Below are 25,454 nucleotides of genomic sequence, written 5' to 3'. Positions count from 1 at the left end.
AGGAATTCTCATCAGAGCCAACAGAGAACAAGATGCCTTTACAAAGCAAGTGAACATTTGGAAGTGACTGCAATGCCTGTGTATGTTGTACATACTCTTGATCAGTTGGAGGATGATGAAGATATTGAGGACTCGGATTCAAATAGTGTTTATGAAGTAGTGGGGGGCCCGGGGCTACAGGTAGTAGAACAGGTGGGGAGGCCAGCCACAGGATGGGGATATGAGTTCAGGATCTAGCGAGGGAGAATCAGACGCTCGCTGGGTTAATCCTAAATTCAGAAGGATTCAGAAACGTAGAGAGCAACGGTCTGGAAGAAGGTATTAAGGAGAGGAATGGGTTAAATATTGTAGTGAGGTATTTGGCACGTCAGGGGGCTAGTGGAGAAGAAGGGTGGAGTTTCAACGTTGCTGAAAAGAAATATGGAGGTGTTTTCACCACGCTAAAGTAAGCCAAAGTATTTTGTATTGTATTTAGTCAGGGCTGCTGTTTTTTCAAAGCTATGTAGTTAGGAAATAAATCTTGTCTAAGTGAAGCAGGAAAAGGAATGTGAGAAATGCGGCTGAGAGAGAGATAACGGACCAAGTGATGTCTGGAAGGTGTTGAAATGCAGGAGAGCACAGAAATAAATGGAGTTGCTTTATTCATGAAATGATGCATTTAATGAGTTATTTGTAATTACTAAACTTCTGCCAGAAACCAGAACAGTGTAGATGATTGCCGTATTTTTCAGAGTATAAGACACATCTTTTTTCCTCCCTAAAAGAAGCTGATAATTTGGGTGCATCTTATACTTTTTCTCCCCAGCCCTAACTAGCTGCTAGTGATCTTCCCAGCTCTTACCTTGCAGGCACTTTCATTGTATCTCTCTGCAAAGGATGTTTTCCAAGCCCTAAGTCTTTGCAGGGTTTTTTCCCTTGCTCTACTTGCTCCGACTAATTCTTTCCAGGTGCTAATAATTTTGCCAGCTCTTATTGGCTTGCAAGCTCTTTCATTGTTACTCTCTCTGAATAAGATTTTTTTAAAGCCCTAAGCAGGGGATAAAACAATGTGCTAAAGCTGACCAGATTAAGGACGCTAGCCAGATTAATACCTGGTAAACAGATTATTTTCCCTATTTTCCTCCCTCAAAACTCAGGTGCGTCTTATACTCTGAAAAATACGGTAAATAGCCACTGTTTAGGCTTTGCTTGAGGTCCAGCGGGAATTCTCAGTGGGGAAAAACCAAAATTTGAAGGAGTAACAATGAGACAATTGAATATTGTTATATGGAATGATAAGAGGACTAAACTCCACAAGTTTTTTCACTCCTTTATTGTATCATTGTTTGGGGGGGAGGAAATAAAGAGGTGAGGGAGGGACATTCTCCCTCCTTCTCCTTTCTAAACCAATCAAGTTACAATGCCTTTAAAGTAACGTAAACACAATTCTTGAATTTTGTTTAAACATGTGGCATATGCTTCACTGACTGGGGTGGTGAGGAAGCATGTTTTGTAGTGACACGGCCCCGACCCGGATTTACATTTTCCGTTTTTCCAATTTCAGCGGAGGTCTTTCCTGACAAAAACGCCTCCCGTCACAGAATCTAAATCAAAGCTTAGCTTCAGAGAACAAAAGCATAAAGCCATTCTTCCCAAAAGAGTTTATGAACAGCAGAAATTTGTTCATCTCTTCCCATCACCCCATCCCACACACACACACCCAAATAATTCTGGCAGGTGCCAATGCACAAGTCAATCACTAGCTTATCTTCGGTGAGTTTTCTGTAGCCGGTTTCTAGGATGTCATTATACAAAAATAAAAATAAACCGCTGCCCTGATGTACACAGAGGGGCTTTTTTTGGGAAGTCTTCTGAAAGAAGAGACGACCGACCATTGCAAGCCATCGCTGGCAGGTCCTCAACAGCTCTTCCGTCATCTTAATTGGCCTCTTTTCCATGTCAGGAAATGGTGATATTCTCCACCATTATTATTATTAATGGCACTGAGTGAGTGATCCAAATCTCTGCCATTGTTTAAACCTTAATCCAGCACAGGTGACTAAAGACCTCTTAGACATTAGAAGTTAGGCCCATGACGGTGAATCTAAGGAACGCATGTCAAAAGCAGCGGGCAGACCCATGTGCAAAAGCCAGCGAGGCCGTGTGGTCCAGGCGTGATGGTTTTGCATGCCATTTCCGGCATGTAGGTTGGCACGTGGTGATGAAAAACGGCTAGCCACCCCTGGGTTAGTTTAACGAACCCTCTGTGCCTTTCTGTTTCAAGAGAATAGCTTAAATCTCCTAGTAAAGAGAGTTCTTCCTAAGAAGAAGGCAACATGAATGGCTCTCTTTGGAGATCAACTCAACATGTTTTAAACATCATCTTCAAAAGCAGGGGGGGGAAACACACCCCACAACAGCCTCCTATTGAAAAGCTCTGCCGATTCCTTTAAGGCGATGCGAGTCTTGAAGTAAAGGGGCTTCGTAAGCTGAATTCCATATCATACTTGTGTAACAAAACAAACTCTGAACCCTAGGTCAGACCTCAACCTAGGTCAGTGATGGTGAACCTTTTTGCCATTGAGTGCCGAAAAGGTATGTATGTGCGCTCATCTGGGCTGCAACCTGGAGGGGGAGCTGCCAAGGGCACATGTGAACACCCGAAAATGAACTTCTGGTTTCCGGTGCATCTGTGCATGCCAGCCAGCTAGTCTTTAGGGATTCTGGCGCACATGAAAACCAGCTGACACTCACAGAAAATGGAAGACCAGCTCTTCCAGTTTCTGGCACGCCCAAAGGCCAGTTGATCATTATGCGCGCATGCGTGCCAGAAACCTGGAAGAGGAACTGCGACGCTATGCGTGCCAGGTGACAGGGCTCTGCGCACCACTTCAAGCATATGTGCCATAGGTTCACCATCACAGACCTAGGTTATCCACAACCATGCACATACAAAGAAGAAATATAGAAAAATCATCAATATATATATCTCTGTATCTATACGTCTACTCGCTGCCAAGCGCAGCACAACACTATCGAAGTCAGCATCTTATCTAGTGCAATCCCATTAAACGTTTTGCACAACTGCACAAAACAGCGGGATGCCAGACAGAGTGTGACTTTATTGCCTTTCAAGTGGTCGCAAGGTGAAGTGGCAAAGAGACCCTCAGGATGTATGGAACAAACGTTCGGCTCAGCGAGACTCGCCCGAGGAAGAGCAACCGTGAGTGGCAATACAGGTGAGTAAATCAACAGAAGAGACACTGCAATTTGGCACTGGGGGGGAGAAAAAAACCAAAAATGACAACAGAGCAATTTTCTGTGGAAAGGATTGGATTGTCATGGCAGAATTTCCTGCCTGATATAAAAGTGCAGTCTAACAAGAGCTAGTAAGACTCATGTTCCAACAAGTTATTTTCGGAATTATGATCAGCAAAGTTGAAGACTTCACAGCACAAAGGGGGAATGTTGAGTCATTAAAGATGTAGCTCCAGAGCTCTTTGGCGTTCAGAGGTCTTCTGATCAGTCTTTTGTGCCAATTCTGGAAGTGATGTAAATGCATCCCAAAAAAGAAAGAAAGAAAGAAAAAAGAAATGTGGTCAAGCACACTTTCGAACTGTTACAGAGAAACAAATACATATCATCTAAATAAATAAATATCATCTGATGCATTTCTTTGTTGCTTACAATCTCTTTGAATTGTTGCCTTCTGGCAGAAGATATACAACAACTAGAATTCGGACCACACGTTTCCTTAATAGTTTTTATCCCAGAGCTATACTCGCACTTAACAACGAACTAAAGGGTCACCATCAGTGAACTGTTGGACAATATTACTCGGTTTGTCATGTAGATGGTTGAGTGGTTCAGGGTGGGGAATTTGTAGTGGGTGGGACATTTATTCTATTTTTAATTCTATTTTTAAATTTACCTATTCTGATTTTATGTATGGTGGGACTGGTCTCTGGGTGTCACACGACTTTCGTTGCCAATGATAATTCGTTGTTTTTGACAATGACAATAAAATTATTATTATTATTATTATTATTATTATTATTATTATTATTATTATTATTACTATTACTATTACTATTATTATTATTACTACTAAAGCCTCCAGCATCTATTAAAAATTGGATTACATATTTTTTATTGCCGTTCTGCAATGCATGATGTACACCTATATCTATATAGCTTTGTAAAATAAAATATTAGCCATTTGTTAGATGGCTGCATTTGTTTAAGGATCTTTTGGGGGCAAATGGAAGAGCTCTCCGGAGGCTTCTTCTGTTTTCCATAAAAGTCTACAGATAAAAACTACTTTGCACCACCATCCAAGCAACAGTAAAATCCTATTAGCAATAGCATTTAGACTTATATATCACTTGTTGCTTGTATCTTTAAGGTTTTTATTAATATTTATTGTTTCCTGGTTGCTTATTTGACACCTATGACAATCATTAAGTGTTGTACTTCATGATTCTTGGCAAATGTATCTTTTATGTGCACTGAGAGCATCTGCACCAAAGACAAATTCCTTGTGTGTCCAATCACACTTGGCCAATAAAAGAATTCTATTCTATTCTATTCACAATGCTTTACAGCCCTCTCTAAGCAGCTTACAGAGTAAGCGTATTGCTCCCAACAATCCGGGTCCTCATTTTACCCACCTCGGAAGGATGGAAGGCTGAGTCAACCTTGAGCCTACTGAGATTTGATCTGCCAAACTGCTGGCAGCCAGTGATCAGATCACAATGGCTGCGTTGGTCACCTGATTTCCACAAGCCAAGTCAATTCGCTTAACAACCGTGTGATTCACTTAATGACCATGACGATTTACAGATTATCAGAGTTGGAAGGGACCTTGTAGGTCATCTAGCCCAACCCCGCCACCCAAGCAGGAGACCCTGCACCATTTCTGACAGATGGCAGCCCAGTCTCTTCTTGAAAGCTTCCCACAACTTCCAAAGGCAACTTCTGCTCCATGGGTTGATTGTTCTGTCAGAAAATTCCTCCTTATTGTTCAGTTTCCATCCATTATTCCTTGTCTGGCCTTCAGGTGCTTTGGAGAAGAGTTTGACTCCCACCTCTTTATGGCAGCAGCTCAAATATTGGAAGGTGCTATCATGTCTCCCCCTGGTCCTTCTCTTCACCAGAGTGGCCATGCCCAGTTCCTGCAACCGTTCATGGTATGTTTTAGCTTCCAGCCCCCTAATCATCCTGGTTGCTCTTTGCACTCTTTCTAAATTCTCAACATCTTTTTTATAGTGTGGAGACCAAGACTGGATGTAATACTTTAGGTGTGGTCTTACTAAGGCTTTATAGAGTGGCATTAGTACCTCACTTGATCTTCATTTTATCCCTCTGTTAATGCAATTTAGGATTGTGTTGACTTTTTTGGCTGCCGCCACACACTGCTGGCTTATATTCAACTGGTTGTCCACTAAGATTCCAGGATCCCTTTCACAGTTACTGCTATTGAGCATGGTTTCACACAGTCTATATGTGTACCCTTGGTTTTTCTTGCCTAAGTGTAAGACTTTACCTTTCCCTTTTTCTCTACATTGAATTTCAATGTTCAAGTCTGTCAAGATCCATCTGGATCTTGAGCTTATCTTCTAGGGCAGGGATAGGCGAAGTTGGCTCTTCTATGACTTGTGGACTTCAACTCCCAGAATTCCTAAGACAATCATGCTAGCTCAGGAATTCTGGGAGTTGAAGTCCACATGTCACAGAAGAGCCAACTTTGTTGGCAGGAATAGCTAACACTCTAGAACAGGGATAGGCAAAGTTGGTTCTTCTATGACATGTGGACTTCAACTCCCAGAATTCCTGAGCTAGCATGATTGTCGTAGGAATTCTGGGAGTTGAAGTCCACATGTCACAGAAGAGCCAACTTTGTTGGCAGGAATAGCTAACACCCTAGAACAGGGGTAGGCAAAGTTGGTTCTTCTGTGACATGTGGACTTCAACTCCCAGAATTCCTGAGCTAGCATGATTGTCGAAGGAATTCTGGGAGTTGGAAGTCCACATGTCACAGAAGAGCCAACTTCGCCTACCCCTGTTCTAGGGTGTTAGCTATTCCTGCCAGCTTAGTATCATCATTTGCTGTAAAATTGGGCATAAGTCACGTAACAACTGCTTCACTTAGGGATGGAAATTCTGGCCTCCGTTAGACACAGGAAGGCTGTAGAAGATAAAGCTTACCTCCATCCGAATACGTGAGCTTCTCCAGCTCGGCTTCAAGCTCAGCATCTGTGAAGCTGGGAAGTCCTACAGGAGCTGGAGAAAGTGGCTTTGGTGGAACAGAAGGCAGGCACGGCTGTCTTTTGGGGGAGTCCAGGAGAAGATTGTCCAATTCTCTTTCAAGCTCCTCTGTATCAGCTTCTAAGATAAGAAAACAAATTAATTGATCTCAGTCTTAAAAGGCATTTCTTCACAGTCCAATGTAGCAAAATTCAATGGCGTTTACTTCCAAGTATTTGTACATGACTGAAAAAAATGGAGAAAGAGTTAAGCTCAGTACGAAAGCTGAGCTTCCGAGTACAAAAATACACAACATACAATCTTAAGTACTATATGAGAGCAAGAGTTTGAAACAAGTGTTGTACCACTGCTGTTAATGCAAATCTTGGTTGTGGTTTATTTTGAAGCTTCACATAGCTGGAGGGGAGGGGTTATCTAAGAAACACTGATCTAATCAGATCTGGTATGACGTATCACTCAAAGCTGTTTTATGTGGCTTCCTCATGCAAAGATAACCACCTCATATCTGACCACAAAATCTAAACTCATCCAAGGCAAAACTCCTGGAGCATGTAAATCAGGGGTCCCCAAACTTTTTACACAGGGGGCCAGTTCACTGTCCCTCGGACTGTTGGAGGGACGGACTATAAAAAAGAACTATGAACAAATCCCTATGCACACTGCACATACCTTGTTTTAAAGTAAAAAACACAATGGGGACGTACTATTTAGAGGGGGGAGAAGGTCTGAAATTCATATATGTTTATGTTTTGTTTTGAGTTTTCTTTTGTTGACATCTGATTGGCTATACAAGGTTTTCTTGGCTTATGAAAAATGTATAAAGAAAGAAGGAAGCACTTTGGCATAATGGTTAATACGTTAGAAATATAATTGGTGTTGCACTTTTTGAAGGAACATTAAGGAGGGAATTTAATTAAAAGAAAATGAATGTAACTGGATGACAAAATTAGAAAAAAAAACCTTTTGCAACTTTTTGGATGATTGATATTAGTTACTAACAAAATACCACATTTTATTCATGGAAAATTAGATGGTGCACTGTGTTGTTTGAATGTATGTTGAGAGAAAAATTTAAAAAAATTACCCCCCCAAAAAAACAGTCCTTCTTTCCTCTGTCCCTCCATTTCATTCTTCCTTCCTTCCTTTCCTCCTTGTTCCCTCCATTTCTCCTTCTTTCTTTCCTTCCTTCCTTCTCTCCTTCATTCCTCTCCTCCTTCCCTCCCTCTCTTTCCCTTTTCTTTCTTTCTCTCTCTTTTCCCTGTGCTCTTGTCACTCACTGGCAGGCCGGATAAATGGCCTCAGTGGGCCACATGTGGCCCGCGGGCCGTAGTTTGGGGACCACTGATGTAAATCATATTTAATAAGAAGCATTTTTTCAACCATCATTCTTATAATTCATGAACCCGCAGAAGCAATTAAAAACACCAATCAGGGCATGAACAAACACAGAAAGTCGAGGAGACACGGTCATTAAAGCAAATATGATATTATTTAAGCCAAAGTTTTTTCTAAAACTGCTGGGTTCTGCGAGGAAGCAGTGACTGAGACTATGGCAGCCACGGACTGGTTTGATCCTACTTGCTCTACCAACAGACTTTGTCACGAAAAGGGAAGCTTACTCTCATTAGAAATCTGAACTGACAGTTTACAAAATGTTTTAGAAATGATTGCCTTAAGAATAAATATCCTAGATAAATATTTTACAATCACAAAATCCGCCTTCTGCTGCACGAATCCCAGCGACCGATTAGGTCCCACAGAGTGGGCCTTCTACGGGTCCCGTCAACTAAACAATGTCGGTTGGCAGGCCCCAGGGGAAGAGCCTTCTCTGTGGCGGCCCTGACTCTCTGGAACCAGCTCCCCCCAGAGATTAGAACTGCCCCTACCCTCCTTGCCTTTCGCAAACTCCTTAAAACCCACCTTTGTCGTCAGGCATGGGGGAACTGAGATATCTCCCCTGGGTCTATATAATTTATGTATGGTATGTTTGTAGGTATGTCTACTTTAAAATGGGGTTTTTAAACTATTTTAAATTGTAAATTGTAAATTATTAGATTTGTCAGGAATGGTTTTTATTGTGTTGTGAGCAGCCCCGAGTCTACGGAGAGGGGCGGCATACAAATGTAATAACTAACTAACTAAATAAATAATCTGGGAAATGAGAGAGATTGACACAGCAGGCACAAAGAGGTAAAATGGGCTTATACATTCTCAAATAATCTATTTGACAAAAGAAATTGATAATCCCAACAATTAACTGCCACAATTATTGGATATTAATGAATATTCTGAGAACAAGGTTAACAGCTTCATCCATAATTTTAATGTAATCCTCACCAAATGTGGACATTAAAAAGGAATCTCCAGAGATCAGGAGAGTGATGTGTAATCCTGAGAGTAAAGGACATAATTATTAGATAGGAAGAAAATGTGTGACTGACCAGGGACTTTTAGACAAGAATTCAAGAGTTCTTATGCATCTCAACTGGAAACAGGACATATGCCTATAACCTCTAGTGGAAGCCATAAAAAATACCTTTTACTGGCAGAATCAATTCCTTTCTTTAACAAATTTGTTTTAAATGCTATAGACTAGAACAATGTCTTTCAAATTTGCAACTTTAAGATCCCAAAGTTGCCCAGTTTGAAAACCACTTAAGAAAAAACACCATTTTCCATGTGCGGCTGTTACGGAGAAAGATAAATCAGAAGACGGCGTGAAGCATGTTTTGACTCACCCGAGCCGTTGATTGCCACTCCTGCTAAGGTCTGAGCTACTTCATCCTGGGTATCGCAGAGCTGTGGGAGAAGTGGAAATTTTAATTAGGTATGTATATTAATTTATTTATTAAATTTATTTATTAAATTTGTATGCCGCCCCTCTCCGTAGACTCTGAGGCAATTGATTGAGAGGGACCACACATGTTCCCTAGGGTCACATATGCCCCCCCCCCCACCAGCATCGCTCTGAGCCCCACTTGGGGGCGCACTCCACTATTTGAGAAGCACCGGTTTAAACATACTTGGAATAAACACACGTTCCTCATATGACAAAAACTAATTAAATAAATATACAAATCAAGAACTTCAACAGGCAGACTTGATAGAAACATAGAAACATAGAAGACTGACGGCAGAAAAAGACCTCATGGTCCATCTAGTCTGCCCTTATACTATTTCCTATATTTTATCTTACAATGGATATATGTTTATCCCAGACATGTTTAAATTCAGTTACTGTGGATTTACCAACCACGTCTGCTGGAAGTTTGTTCCAAGGATCTACTACTCTTTCAGTGAAATAATATTTTCTCACGTTGCTTTTGATCCTTCCCCCAACTAACTTCAGATTGTGTCCTATTGTTCTTGTGTTCACTTTCCTATTAAAAACACTTCCCTCCTGAACCTTATTTAACTCTTTGACATATTTAAACGTTTCGATCATGTCCCCCCTTTTCCTTCTGTCCTCCAGACTCTACAGATTGAGTTCATGAAGTCTTTCCTGATACGTTTTATGCTTAAGACCTTCCACCATTCTTGTAGCCTGTCTTTGGACCCGTTCAATTTTGTCAATATCTTTTTGTAGGTGAGGTCTCCAGAACTGAACACAGTATTCCAAATGTGGTCTCACCAGCGCTCTATATAAGGGGATCACAATCTCCCTCTTCCTGCTTGTTATACCTCTAGCTATGCAGCCAAGCATCCTACTTGCTTTTCCTACTGCCCGACCACACTGCTCACTGCCCAGAAATCACTACCCCTAAATCCTTCTCTTCTGAAGTTTTTGCTAACACAGAACTGCCAATGCAATACTCAGATTGATGGACCGCTGGGTCTTTTTCTGCAGTCCGTTTTCTATGTTTCTATACGATGGTTTTATTTTACCCATGGACAAGTATGTCACCTTTGTGGGAACAGCAGAGGCAGTCCTCAACTCACAGCCCCAGCTGAGCCCAAAATTTCTGCCTGTTAAGTGGGACATTCATTAAGTGTGTTTTGCCCCATTTAGCAAACTGTTCGACCACCATTGTCAAATGAATCACTGCAATTGATAAGGGAGTAACCCAGGCATTCAGTGAATCTGGGTTCCCCATTGACTTTGCTTGTCAGAAGGCTACAACAGATGACCTTTTGCACAACAACGGTCGAAGTAGTGCCATTGTAACTTTGAACGGCCATAAATTAACTTGTTAAGTCGAGGACCGCCCGTACCCGCTTTTTACATACCTCTTGAATCTGATCCACGAGGCTCTCTGCCTTTTCCACAGTTACATCTTTCATGGACAACTTCAGAGCTCCTAGGCCAGCCTGGTAAGCATTAAATACCTTTGGGGCAAGAGAGACATCAAGCTTATTTTTTACCCAAGGGCTGCAGATTTTAGAGTCCCTTTACAACAATTCCAAGGTGTGCTAAGATGTGCGTTAAGGTGTGTAAAGATTAAAAAGTATGACCCACAACTGTGCCATAAAACAAGCAAATGTGTATGAATGAGCTGCTGAGATTGCAAAATCCAGTACATCTATTGTAGGGCAGAGGTCTTCAAATAATGACAACTTTAAGACTTGTGGATTTCAACTCCCAGAATTCTCCAGCCAGCATCTGGGAGTTGAAGTCCACAAGTCTTAAAATTGCCAAGTTTGGGGACTTGTGTTGCAGGGGTTAAATTCAGCTGGCTCTATCTGACTCGCGAGGGCTGGTAGGGCTGAGGGAAGCTATTTCGGAGAGTCAGTAGCATCGGTGGTTGGAGCTGCACTGCCCCAAATGGGACGGGGTCATGTCTCGTTTTTAACCGTCTCCGCATGCACCCTCCTGAGCCAGCAGGGAGGTAAGTACCAAACAATGTCGCTTGGCGGGATCCAGGGGAAGAGCCTTCTCTGTGGCGGCCCCGGCCCTCTGGAACCAACTCCCCCCAGAGATTAGAATTGCCCCCACCCTCCTTGCCTTTCGTAAGCTGCTTAAAACCCACCTCTGCTGCCAGGCATGGGGGAATTGAGATATTCTTTCCCCCTAGGCCTTTAAAAATTTTATGCATGGCATGTCTGTAGGTATGTTTGGTTTTATAATAAGGGTTTTTAACTGTTTTAGTATTGGATTATTATTATTATATGCTGTTTTATTGCTGTTGTTAGCCGCCCCGAGTCTGCGGAGAGGGGTGGCATACAAATGCAATAAATAAATAAATAATTTTTTATTCCTGATATATTGTAAAAGGAGAGCCGAAAAGAAGAAGAGTTATTCTTTGTTTGTGGGACAATCAAAGTGAGATCCTCAGTGGATTAGTTAACAGCGGTGCTGAAAGGGAAAAAAAAATGAACGCAAATAAATATCAGGCAACAAAGAAATACCATTTGATCTGTCTGTGAGGCATATATCCGATCTAGGATGCCTTGCACCACATCCAACTTGGAATGAAGCTCTGCAATGCGCCTTTCTACCCTTTTTCTGGACTTCAAAGATCTCAGGGCCTAAGAATAGAAAAAAAAAAAAAACAGGGAGGAAAAAACAGGAAAACAAGACTGGGCAAAGTGGCATTTCCAGAATTATGGTTAGATAAGAGACAGCACAACCCACAACTGCACAGTGGGCATGGCAAGAAGCTAAGGAGGGGACCTTCCCAAAGTTACCTGGCTGTAAAGGTGACAGTGAGAGGAATGAAACTAATTCTACCTGATTGCAAAGCTATAGAATCTTGGCACTTGCAAGATTCTGCTAATGTAGTTTTGAAATCAAGCATCGTTTATTTAGTCCTGTTGTCAACTTGGAAAGGTTTCAAGTTGCCTTGAAAAGGAGGGGAATGGTGGTGGATAGCTAACTGCCTAACTGTAAATGCATTCTGCAAACATTTCTTTTACTTATTGTGTCTTAGGCTACCACAGCCAGAAGGAGGCGTGTGGGAGGCATCACAACCCTCCCAAAGTGATTCATTGGAGAATGTGATTTATGACACGGACAATGAGAAGGGGTGGGGGGAAAACAGCCTGAGTGAATACAGTTCTGGCTGCAAAGGAGTGTTGTTGAGATGTTGCTTTTAATAAATCTTTGTATTTCTTTTGGACTTTGTCTCACGGCTCCTGAATGAATTAGAGCATCTTTCAGAAACTTCACACCTTTTGTCTGGTGGTGGGCACAATCACTGAGCACTTGTTATATGTTGTGTGTGTTTTTATATTATAAAAATCAATGAAAATATTTTTTTTTAAAAGAAAAGAAACTCCACACCTGTTTCTTGTCAGATCTACCAGGTAAGTCTGATAAAAGTGTTGGTAATTACCTTTAAAGCCCTACATGGCATTGGACCACAATACACCCGGAACCGTCTTCTACCGCACGAATCCCAGCAGCCGATAAGGTCCCACAGAGTTGGCCTTCTCCGGGTCCCGTCGACCAAACAATGTCGTTCGGCGGGCCCCAGGGGAAGAGCCTTCTCTGTGGCGGCCCCGGCCCTCTGGAATCAACTCCCCCCAGAGATTAAAACGGCCCCCACCCTCCTTGTCTTTTGCAAATTACTCAAGACCCACCTTTATCGCCAGGCATGGGGGAACTGAGACACGTTCCCCAGGCTTTTATATTTTATGTTTGGTATGTATGTGTTGTATGGTTTTAAATTGTTGGGGGTTTTAGGTATGTTTTATTTTAATATTAGATTTGTCTCACTGTCATATTGTTTCTATTACTGTTGTGAGCCGCCCCGAGTCTTCGGAGAGGGGCGGCATACAAATCTAATTAATAATAATAATAATAATAATAATAATAATAATAATAATAATAAAAAGGTCTTTGCATATCTGGGTAAATAACACCCGAACTCACCCACTGTCTTAACAGACACTAAAAAGTCATGACTACAAGTTTGGAAGTCTGCAAGAGGGAGGGGTCTGGAGAGGAACATACCGATTGGGGCACCATGTACCTGACTTCCATCGGTCCCTACCTGTTGCTTCTTCCCAGCTTTGCAGGCACTCCGAGCTTCCTCTTTGCATCTGAAAAAGTAAGAGATGAGCGTGTCCATTTTGCAGACGAGCGATAGCTACAGTACCATTATTCCCTCTGTACTTTCGACCCAGCTCAGTATGGCTAAAAGGCAATTACAAACAGGTTTTTATTCTCCAATATTTTGGTCTCTCTGTGTGTATAATTCAATTATCAATAAAAACTGCTTTCACGAATCCTATGAACTGCCATCATCTGGCCCTCTTTCAGAATCAGATTTTCTTCTCTTTAAAGGACGAACAACTGCTCCCTTGTGCCGTAATCTGAGGTTGGTACAAAGATGAATGACACACACCCCGTATTACCTCTCTGCTTCCTGTGCCAGAGATTCCATTTTCCGTGACAACAGCTGTTCACTCTGCATCAACTGATACACCCCAATGTCTACATCATTCATTGGAGAGACTTTTGCATGAAGCCCTCGGGCGAATTTCATTATCTGAAAGACAACATTATTTAATATTAAACTATGAGGCTCACGATACAATCAAGAATGGCCTTTTAATAAGGCTAATAGGATTTATTATTGTTCCTAAAGGGGCACGGTGGCTTATTGGTTAAAGATACTAAACCTTTCATCTGAGTTCAAGACCTGAGCGCCATGTGACGGGGCGAGCCCCCATTACTTATCTCAGCTCCTACCCAACTAGCAGTTTAAAGCATGCAAAAGGTGAGTAGATAAATAGGTACCACTTTAGTGAGAAGGCAACAGCATTCCATGCACCTCGGCATAGCCATGCTGGCCACATGACCACAGAAGTGTCTTCAGACAACACTGGCTCTCTCAGCTAAGAAACAGAGATGAGCATCAATTCATAGAATCAGACACGACTATACACGGGCCTTCACTTTCATTGCTCCTAATTTATCTTTTAAAAATAAATCGCTCGTATTTGTTAGATTTACCACCTTCCTCATCGAACTAGTCGTTCTCTCTCAGCCCTATGTAATACAAGGTCAAGGCTAAGGCAGGACAAGAACTCACTTTGCTCACTCATTCACTCACACAAATATATAAAAATAAATAAATAAGCATCACGTGATGACAATGTGAAACCAGCAAGTTTGACATCCGCCTTCTGCTGCACGAATCCCAGCGACCAGTTAGGTCCCACAGAGTGGGCCTTCTCCGGGTCCCATCAACTAAACAATGTCGTTTGGTGGGACCCAGGGGAAGAGCCTTCTCTGTGGCGGCCCCAGCCCTTTGGAACCAACTCCCCCCAGAGGGATTAGAATTGCCCCCACCCTCCTTGCCTTTCGTAAGCTTCTTAAAACCCACCTCTGCCGTCAGGCATGGGGGAACTGAGATATTCTTTTCCCCTAGGCCTTTACAATTTTATGCATGGTATGTCTGTATGTATGTTTGGTTTTTATATTAATGGGTTTTTAATCGTTTTCAGTATTGGATTATTATTGTCCGGGTCCCATCAACTAAACAATGTCGTTTGGTGGGACCCAGGGGCAGAGCCTTCTCTGTGGCGGCCCCGACTCTCTGGAACCAACTCCCCCCAGAGATTAGAACTGCCCCTACTCTCCTCGCCTTTCGTAAGCTCCTTAAAACCCACCTTTGTCATCAGGCATGGGGGAACTGAGACATCTCCCCCAGGCATATACAATTTATGCATGGTATGTTTGTATGTATGTTTGTTTAGTAAATGGGTTTTTTAAAATCAAACCGGGGTTTTTTAAATATCTTAAATTATATTTGGATTTGTTATAAATTGTTTTATTCTGTTGTGAGCTGCCCCGAGTCTGCGGAGAGGGGCGGCATACAAATCTAAATAATAATAATAAAAAAATAAAAAGTAAGTAAGTAAGTAAATAAATAAATACATAAATAAATAAATAAATAAATAAATAAATACGTAAATACATACATAAATACATAAATAAATACATAAACCAACCAACCAACCAATCAATCAATCAATCAATCAATCCATGCTCTAGACTAGAGCACCAGAGGGTAAGACAAATAGTAATGGGTGGAAGTTTGTTAGAGAGAGATCCAACCTAGAAATGAGGAATCTTCTGACAGTGAGAGCAATTAATCAGTGGAATATCTTCCCTCCAGGTATTGTGGGTGCTCCATCATTGGAGATTTTCAAAAACAGAATGGATAACCATTTGAGTGGGATGGTATAAGATCTCCTGCCTTGAGCAGGGAGTTGGACTACAAGAGCATAGGATTTCTTCCAGCCCTATGATATTTTTAGGATTTCTCCTAGCGATAGGATCCCTGCCTGAAGCAGCCGCTGTGTGCCATACCTTATTACCATTCTGTTCCAGGACTGTGACCCTCTTTTCCTTCTGCAGCTGGAGCAGCACCAGACAAAACGTTCGCTCATCTGGACAGATGCTGGTGCATAGGGAACGCAGCTCAGACAAACCAACAATAGGATGGGACGAAAGTGTGGAATTCTGGTAGAGATTATAGACTTCTTCTGCCTTTTCCTAAAAAAATGCAAAGGCAAACAAATGCTCAATATTCAACTATGGCTAAAAAGTAAAAAGAAACATAGAAACATAGAAGATTGACGGCAGAAAAACACCTCATGGTCCATCTAGTCCAGTGTTTCCCAACCTTTTTTGAGCCGCGGCACATTATTCACATTTACAAAATCCTGGGGAACATTGAGCAGAGGGGGGGGGGAGGCTAAAAAGGTTTGGACAAAAATATCTCTCTCTTCCTCCCTTTTGCTCTATTTCTCTCTCTCTCCCTCTTTCTCTCCCTTCCTTCCTCTTTCTTTCCCTCTATCTCTCCATCCCTCTTTGTTTCTCCCTTCCTTCCTCTTTTTTGTTCTCTTTCTCTCTCCCTCCCTCCTTCCCTCCTTCTATGTCTTTCCCTCACCCTCCTTTCCCCCTCTTTCTCTCTCTCTCTTGCTTTCTCTCTCTCTCTTGCTGTCTTTCTCTCTCTTTCTCTCTCTCCCCCTCTCTCTTTCTTTCTCTCTCTCTCTTTCTCTCTCTCTCTTTTTTGCTTTCTCTCTCTTTCTCTCCCCCCCTCTCTCTCTTTCTTCCTCTCTTGCTATCTCTTGCTATCTCTGTCTTTTTTTCTCTCTCTCTTTCTCATACAACACGCTGCAGCAGCAGCATTGGGCAGTAGCCGTGGGGCGGCGGCAGGGTGGTCAGCTGTGAGGTGGAGCTTCGGAACAGAGGCACTGATGGTGGCGGCTGGACGTGTTGCTAGACGCCCGTACATGCTGGCGTTGCACTGGGCATGGGCTGGGGTTGGAGCCTCCGTCCCGGCCCAGCCAGCAGGCAAGTGCCAGCCAAGCAATGCCAGCATGTACGGGCGGTGCCAGCATGTACGCCGTACAGCAACATGTCTGGCCCCCGCCGCCGGTGCCTCTGTCCTGGAGTTCTGGCTCGCAGCTGACCACCCTGCCGCTGCCCAGCGGCTACTGCTTGGTGCCGCTGCTGCCACCACCCTCCTGCTGCCGCCGGAAACCCACCAAGCCCCAGAGCTCACCTGCTGCCGCCGCAAGGGAAGCTCCAGCCAGGCAGAGTGCTGCACCTTCCGGAAAACTTGAAAGGCGCAAAGAAGGAAGCTCAGCTTCCGGTTTCACAACTTTTTGCTCTTCGCACTCTCAGCAAAATGTTGTGAGACCAGAAGCTGAGCTTCCTTCTTCGCGGCACATGTGACCATGTCTCGCGGCACACTAGTGTGCAGCGGCACACTGGTTGGGAAACACTGATCTAGTCTGCCCTTATACTATTTCCTGTATTTTATCTTACAATGGATATATGTTTATCCCAGGCATGTTTAAATTCAGTTACTGTGGATTTACCAATTACGTCTGCTGGAAGTTTGTTCCAAGGATCTACTACTCTTTCAGTGAAATAATATTTTCTCACAATGCTTTTGATCTTTCCCCCAACTAACTTCAGATTGTGTCCCCTTGTTCTTGTGTTCACTTTCCTATTAAAAACACTTCCCTCCTGAACCTTATTTAACTCTTTAACATATTTAAATGTTTCAATCGTGTCCCCCCTTTTCCTTCTGTCCTCCAGACTCTACAGATTGAGTTCATGAAGTCTTTCCTGATACGTTTTATGCTTAAGACCTTCCACCATTCTTGTAACCTGTCTTTGGACCCGTTCAGTTTTGTCAATATCTTTTTGTAGGTGAGGTCTCCAGAACTGAACACAGTATTCCAAATGTGGTCTCACCAGCGCTCTATATAAGGGGATCATAATCTCCCTCTTCCTGCTTGTTATACCTCTAGCTATGCAGCCAAGCATCCTACTTGCTTTTCCTACTGCCCGACCACAATGCTCACCCATTTTGAGATTGTCAGAAATCACTACCCCTAAATCCTTCTCTTCTGAAGTTTTTGCTAACACAGACAAAACATCATTACTGGTGATGGCATCTCACAACTATCACTTACAATAGAAGGCATTATACCACGTCATCAGTAAGGATATTGAAGATGTTCCCAAACTCACCACCAGTTTGCTGGAAATAAAAAGAAACTGGCGTATACTGGGCTATGGGATCTTATGTACTTTAGCCACAGGTTATTCACAGTTTTAAAATTATTTCTGAAATGTATGTAGTCAGAAATGTTTACAGAGGGGTTTTGTTCGTTTGACAGTAAAATAATTCTGAACCCTAAGGCCAGGGATTAATTTTTTCCCCATAGAGGTCACTTTTTGTATATTGATTAGGTTTGCTTCAAGTGAGACAGCAGTACTGTGGCACCTCATTAAATTAGGGGTATTGTATAGAAAAAGTACATCAGTATGTTTTTTAAACGTGCTCTCTTCCGATCGGTTCCTATTTCTAGAGTTATTGCACCAGCACAAATGAATGCAGAGTACATACTCACATAAGTCACCCCAACTGGGTTCACATATAATGCTAAGCCATAAGGCGTGGTTTATAAATTGCAGCAATTAACACGTACTCCAAGCAACCATTATTTCTCACAACAAGATGTGAGCCTAACCAGACAGAGATGGAAATAGGAACAGGAGTCTGCAATAAACTATAAATAAAACCCAGGATCTGATTCATTAATACAGATTTTTTTAAAAAAAATCTGCCTCCCAAACAACCTTGGGTAATTTACATTGTAAAAACCACAGAACAATAGAAGAAACACTACAGCAACATCAGTTAGCAAGGACTGAGGCTGCCAGAACAGTTAAGACCCAGAACTTTGTATCATCAGGAGGAGGAGCAAAGCAGGCTGTACATTTCTAAATAGAAACACAGATATAGAACAATATCAGTAGTGAAATGCTCCCAGTTCGCTCGTGCCTGTCCGTCATCAGAGAGCCAGTCGCGAAGGGGGCAAGCGGCTCCACCCACCTACCTGGATGCCGCCATTTTGTTTCTTTTACCCTCTGTGCATGCGCAAAGACGGGCTGCAAAAATGGTGGAAGGTCTTAAGCATAAAACGTATCAGGAAAGACTTAATGAACTCAATCTGTATAGTTTGGAGGACAGAAGGGAAAGGGGGGACATGATGGAAACAATTAAATATTTTAAAGGGTTAAATAAGGTTCAGGAGGGAAGTGTTTTTAATAGGAAATTATGCAATGAGCACATGTTATGTATCAGGCTCACAACAAATATCACGCCTTCCAAGATGAAGAAAAACAAGGGGGCACAATCTGACACAAGAACAAGGGGGCACAATCTGAGGTTAGTTGGGGGGGACACAAGAACAAGGGGGCACAATCTGAGGTTAGTTGGGGGGACAATCTGAGGTTAGTTGGGGGCACAATCTGACACAAGAACAAGGGGGCACAATCTGAGGTTAGTTGGGGGGGGACACAAGAACAAGGGGGCACAATCTGAGGTTAGTTGGGGGGGAAATCAGAAGCAACATGAGAAAATAATAGATGCAAGAGTAGTAGATGCTTGGAACAAACTTCCAGCAGACGTGGTTGGTAAATCCACAGTCATTGAATTTAAACATGCCTGGGAGAAACATAGATCCATCCTAAGATAAAATACAGGAAATAGGATAAGGGCAGACTAGGTGGACCATGAGGTCCTTTCCTGCCATCAATCTTCCATGTTTCTTTGTTTCTAAAGTGTTCTGAGCATGCGCAAAGGTAAAAGAACCGAAATGGTGTGTCTGGGCAGGTGGGTGGAGTCTTGCTCTCCCTTCGCGACTGACAGGCACGAGTAAACCGGGAGCATTTCACCCCTGGAACAATATAAATTTCACAGGAACATACCACTACCCCAGGTCAAGACCTGAGAACAGACAATAGCTTTGCAACTTTAAGACTTGTGGACTTCAACTCCCAGAGTTCCTGGGATTTGAAATCCACAAGTCTTTCAGTTGCCAAGCTTGGGAACTCCTGGTTTAGTATATCATAAAGATAGTAGCCGTATGAATCTTGGAAAGGAGGGGTGTGGGATGTTTTCCAGGGAGCCTGCCCTGACGGAGAAGGTCGATGTCCCCAGAGTTCCAGTAGATGGCATTGTTTAACTGTGGGGACATGGAAAACACCTACTCTGCATAACTTTACAGGTAGGCTTGTGCTTATGCAATGAGCACATGTTACGTATCAGGCTCACAACAAATATCACGCCTTCCAAGATGAAGAAAAACACCAACCCATATCCAAACAAGCAAGTGTTTTGTGAGAAATTAATTAGAAGTCTTCCTGAAAATATAGGACCTCAACGGTAAGGAGCAACTCTCATAATCTATGTAAATATCAAACACATTCTATAAAATTGCATCTTTACTTAGTCAATAAAGAACCAGCAAAACAGAAGGAGGTACTTGACAGGGAGAAATATTAAAAAGTTGGGGTTTAACACAAGGAATGGAAATGAATGTCTCTAGGAATTTAAACCTTTATTCAAGAGCTAACTCTAAGGAGTCCAGGACAAAATTCAAGACAGAAGTTGGTAAAATCAGAGAATTAATAAATATTAGATAATATGGGAAATAATTGTCAGAGAATCGGTCCCAAAAGGAAAACCAAAAGACATACCAGAATAAGATCTTTGCTAAAACTCGATGTATACATGTAAATATAATTTATGTAACAGTAAATCACCATTAGATTTGTACTACAGGCACGTCACAAAAATGTCCAACTTTTATTTTAATGTTTTCTGTTTCTTTTGTATGAGTTTGATTGTTTGTGTTTTGTTTGTTTAAATAAAGTTTACTTTTATTTTTTAAAAAGATAGAAGTTGCTGTTACTGGAGATACTGAAGAAACTTTAACTGTAAAGAAGATAAACTATTCAGATCTAAGCATTAAACTAACTTTTAATTCATCTATTAAATCTTGCTTTTTTTCTTCTGCCCTTACACAGTAAATCTAATACTTAAATTTATTGTGTAAATTTAATATTTCTCAACCTTAGGTATGGAAGGCTCTGGCACAATGTTTTGATAATTGTTCTGTCTGGTCTCCGGCTCCCTGCTTCCAACATTGCCAGCTTCAGCCCTCAAAACTCAGAAGGAATCTCACAGTTCATAACAAGTTTCATAACAGTCGAATGAGGAATTAAATGAGGAATCTTCATTTCAATAGATACAGAATGCCCAATGTCTTTGGAGGGCACACTTAGATTCTTAGAAAGCAAAGAAATACCTTCTCCTTGCAATATGGAGAGGAAAAACATGTGGGGTTTTTTTTTTTTTGCAAAGCTATGCAATACCAGAGAGAGATACTGTAGTTCTGGCATGTTAACTATTCAATTAGAGAACATTCTGACAGTCTCAACTTTGTTCCAATCTGTATATAATTTAGTGAGTGAAAAGAGAGTCTTTGAGAGAATCTCATTAGACCTGACAACAGGAAATGAGTTGTTTCCCTCTGTTTACATAAGATATAAATTACCATTTCAGGCTTTTGAGAGCATGGCAATAAGGGCAAGCACTTATTTCAGGGTTCAAACAAATATAAGACAGGGAAACACTGTAATGTACCACTGGAAATCCCAAATAAATATATAAATTCTTAAGATCACTCTATATTTTTTAAAGAAACAAATCCATTAAAAAAAGGCTGTGTTTGTAGTATAATTTGCCTGTGTGGGCAGCCATGTGTACCATGAATGAATGTATTGTACACTTAAGAGCGTCTTAATTGCATTTCTCTGAACTGTTTGCAATCTATTTATTTATTTATTTACTTATTGGATTTGTATGCCACCCCTCTCCGTAGATTTGGGGCGGCTAATCTAGTTCAAACAGGCAGCGTAAAAATATTAAATAGTATGCAAACAGCTAAAACTACAGCATGGAGAAAACCCATGATTGCAAAAATACAGCAATACAAAAATAGAGTGTGCAAATCACAATAAAGAGCAACAAAACATTATCAATACAACGTATTTAAAAAAAAAATAGTTGGTAAACTGTTATTTAAATTACTTGGCTCCAAAAGCAGCTTAGTGTTAGATGGCAGGCAAGTTCCTCCAGGAAGGGATTCCAGGAAGAGGATGCAGCAATGAAAAGGGTCTTTTTGGACAGGGGGAAAAAAGCACCAAAAGAAAAAAAGTTCTGTTTCCCCAATTTATTCACAACATCTAATCTACAAATCTCCTTCATGGCACCGGACCAGATTATCTCGGGGACCGCCTTCTGCTGCACGAATCCCAGCGACCAGTTAGAGTGGGTCTTCTCCAGGTCCCGTCAACTAAACAATGTTGCTTGGCGGGGCCCAGGGGAAGAGCCTTCCCTGTGGCGGCCCCGACCCTCTGGAACCAACTCCCCCCAGAGATTAGAATTTCTCCCACCCTCCTTGCCTTTCGTAAGCTTCTTAAAACCCACCTCTGCCGCCAGGCATGGGGGAACTGAGATACTCTTTCCCCCTAGGCCTTTACAATTTTATGCATGGTATGTCTGTATGTATGTTTGGTTTTACAATAAGGGTTTTTAACTGTTTATATTGGATTGTCATATGCTGTTTACTACTGTTGTTAGCCGCCCCGAGTCTACGGAGAGGGGCGGCATACAAATCCAATAAAATCAATCTAAATCAATCAATCAAACATGAATGAACGTTACCTTAAGAAACTCCACGTAAATCAGGACCTCCTCTTCCTCTGGCATTTTGCTGTCACCTAATACGCTAGACAAAGTCCACTTCAGGGGTTTCAAAATGAAGACCCCCACACCCCAGGAGATCCAGCTACTGTCCACACTAGCCATGAAGTCAGACTCCCTTTGCAGTTTGCCCCGTCTAAAGAAATAAATGAAAAGTAATGTGTTTCAGAGAAGCCAAAATAAACACTTCCCGCAATCTGCAAAAAGATAAATCTACCTTATAGCAGTTTGAAAAGCTACACTATAGCTTAAAATGATTAGGCCACTGCTGTTAGAGAGAATGAGGTTGCCTGCCCTGTGTCTCCTGAGAGCATATAAGGCTACTAAGAAAAAAACAACAATCCATAACTGATTGCAGGCATTCATATTTTTAATCAAGGAAATATGTAATCATATTTCTAATCAATTGAAATTTCTTCCATTTATCTGAGAACACACATCAGCAACGAACTGTTATTTTTCCTAAATAAAAGACCTCCAAGGTCCCTTACAACTCGTTGTTGTTGTTGTTGTTGTTGTTATTATTATTATTATTTATAATTATAGTAATTTATTAGATTTGTATGCCGCCCCTCTCCGAAGACTCGGGGCGGCTCACAACAATAATAAAAACAATGTTACAGTGGAACAAATCTAATAATAAAAGAGAAAAAAAACATATATACATGGGAATGGAGAGAAATGGTTTAATGTCGTGCAAAAAGAGCATCAAAGATAACTTGCCTGGATTTTTATTTTTCCTTTTCAACTTTCATAACACAGTGCACTGCACAAGCAAATACTGCACGATTTGGGGATTTTACATTTTTTTCCTGAATGCTGACTCAAGAGTTGATTAATTTAAAAATATGAAACTATTGTAATCCTGTTGCAGCTATTTTGAAACACTTCCTCTTCTAAACGTTTTTTAAAAAATACCCTTTTTTTTGTACATTAAAAAAAAACTTTTTAAATACCATAATTAAACCACCGGTCTTTTACATATGTTTACTGTGTGGTTTTAAACTCAGTTTCTTAAAGTATTTAACATATCGTAAATGTGTTTGGATGAACTGGCCTAAAAGGCGGCTCTCAATGTAAAAACAACTTTAAATGTAGCACAGTAACAAAGTTTGGATTAGTTTAACATTGTTACATACAGCATAAGTGCAGGATATTTATCAGAACAGTAAATAATCTCAGTCAGCAGAGAAAAAGAGATACACATAATCCAGTGGCAAAGAAATCATGTTGCCACTCAATTTGTAACATTTCTTCCACCAAAAAGCAAAGTTTGGCAGGTTCTTCAAATATTACATTGGGCAAGCTTGTTTCCCTTCACTTACAAATTTGAATTTAGTTATTATTTGATGAAATAAATGCTTAAATGCACAAATCGCACCTATAAAATGGCAGATGACAATTATGATAAAATGGGCGTTAAAGAGTTTGAGTGGAAAATTCCAAGACAAACAAAACCTGGAATTCCACTACCTAACTAGCACACTTAAACCACTGAGCAAATAAAGGTATTTTTATAGATATACAAGTACATAAATATAGATATATATTTGTATATGTGTGTATTTATATGTACATATATATATATAAAACCTTTATTTGCTCAGTGATTTAAATGTGTTAAGTGGTGGAATTCCTGGTTTTGTCTTGCCATTTTCCACTCAAGCTCTTAACACCCATTTTATTTGTATTGGTATCCCATTATTTCTTAAAACTTTTTGTTCTGGATAACTTTTTTCACTTTTAAAAATTACAGAAGACACTCCCCCCCCTCCAAAAGTCACGTTTTTTGTTGGCATGGCTTTCTAGTTGTTGATCTTTATTAAAACTAAAAAATCGATATACTGTATATTAAATAGACAGACAGACAGATATAGATAGATGATAGATAGATAGATGATTGATAGGTAGGTAGGTAGGTAGGTAGGTAGATGATAGATAGATAGATAGATAGATGATTGATAGGTAGGTAGATGATAGATAGATAGATAGATAGATAGATAGATAGATAGATGATTGATAGGTAGGTAGATGATAGATAGATAGATAGATAGATAGATAGATAGATAGATAGATAGATAGATAGATAGATAATGCTTTTGTAGAACCTTTACCGAGTCATGTAAAAACAATATTTATGTATTTATTATTTGCCCTTCTCCAGAGACTCAATATTAATATAATTCGATATTCACATAAAACATTTTTTCATGAAGAAAACGAGAGGAGGGACGACGGTTTAGAGTTTGCCAAACGGTCTTTTTAATGTTTGGCAAATAATTTTAAATTTCGGAGATTTCTGGAGCGGGAGGGGGGGAACGGGACCCTCAGGGGTCTTTGAAACACATTTTTTTAAAAAATAAAGTTTATATCTTATAATGATATGAGGTCAAATACGGCCTCCCCTTCCCGCCTTCCCGGGAAAAGGCTGGCCTTCGAGGGAAACTATGCGAGGCCCTCAGCACGCGCTCAGAGGCACTCTTGCCCCCATCCCCCCCCCCCCCGAAACCGAGCGGCCCTGCCGGCCTCACCTCAGCAGCTCGCGGAGGACGGTGCCCAGGCTGAGGGGGACGCTCCCCCGGCGCTCGAAAGCCTGCTGGAGCTCCCTCAGGCAGGTGCAGATCCCTCCTTTCCGCCTTCCCCATTTCAACACCAGCTCGCTCCAAAACCCCATCTTGCTGTCCCACTCGGTGGCGTTCACCTCTCGGCTCTGCTTGAAAGCCGAGAACAGGAACGCCATGCGTTCTTCATCCGTTTCCCACTCCGGCGGCAGGTCCCCTTCCGGGACCGGCGCCACCCTCGCCTCCTCCGGCAGAGACATCTACGCGAGGCCCCGGCTTTTTCTCGGCCTAGCCTACCCCCTTCGCCTTGAGAGGGCGTTCTCCGGCCGCGAGAGGCGCATGCGCACGGAGACAAACAACGGCTCGCGTCACTGGGAACGCAGAGCTAGAAAAGTATAGAGGTTTTTTAAAATACCCCGCGTTTTTTCCAACCCAATCGAAGGCCACTGAGAAAAGGTGAGCGCATAGAGCTACGAATAACGTAAGAGAAGCATCTAACTCTTCGCCCAAAGCCCAGGCAGAACCTGAGTAGTTCTGTTTTTAAAACCGAGAACAATACAGATACATGTATTGCTTATTGCCTATGACAATCATTAAGTGTTGTACCTCATGATTCTTG

General features: G+C 41.6%; 1 protein-coding gene across 2 annotated transcripts; it reads right to left on the bottom strand.

Annotated features, from left to right (window-relative positions):
* Positions 1-1,628: 1,628 nt before the first annotated feature.
* On the bottom strand, positions 1,629-25,233 carry CHMP7 (charged multivesicular body protein 7). 2 transcript variants are annotated; one of them, XM_070765684.1, is made up of 10 exons: positions 24,806-25,233; positions 22,236-22,410; positions 15,506-15,691; positions 13,543-13,676; positions 13,179-13,227; positions 11,593-11,712; positions 10,474-10,572; positions 8,985-9,045; positions 6,187-6,366; positions 1,629-3,520 (listed from the first exon to the last, which is right to left on the bottom strand). In XM_070765684.1, the coding sequence occupies exons 1-10, from the start codon at positions 25,093-25,095 to the stop codon at positions 3,456-3,458; spliced, it is 1,359 nt and encodes a 452-aa protein (XP_070621785.1). In that variant the 5' UTR covers positions 25,096-25,233; the 3' UTR covers positions 1,629-3,455. The 2 variants fall into 2 exon arrangements, with proteins under 2 accessions (XP_070621785.1, XP_070621786.1); XM_070765685.1 differs by having other exon boundaries at positions 6,187-6,363; positions 24,806-25,229.
* Positions 25,234-25,454: the final 221 nt, after the last annotated feature.

Source organism: Erythrolamprus reginae, chromosome 12 (assembly GCF_031021105.1).
Source record: "Erythrolamprus reginae isolate rEryReg1 chromosome 12, rEryReg1.hap1, whole genome shotgun sequence".
Lineage (NCBI taxonomy): Eukaryota > Metazoa > Chordata > Lepidosauria > Squamata > Dipsadidae > Erythrolamprus > Erythrolamprus reginae.
Note: the sequence above shows the minus strand (reverse complement) of the source record. Positions and strands in the feature narration are given on the sequence as shown.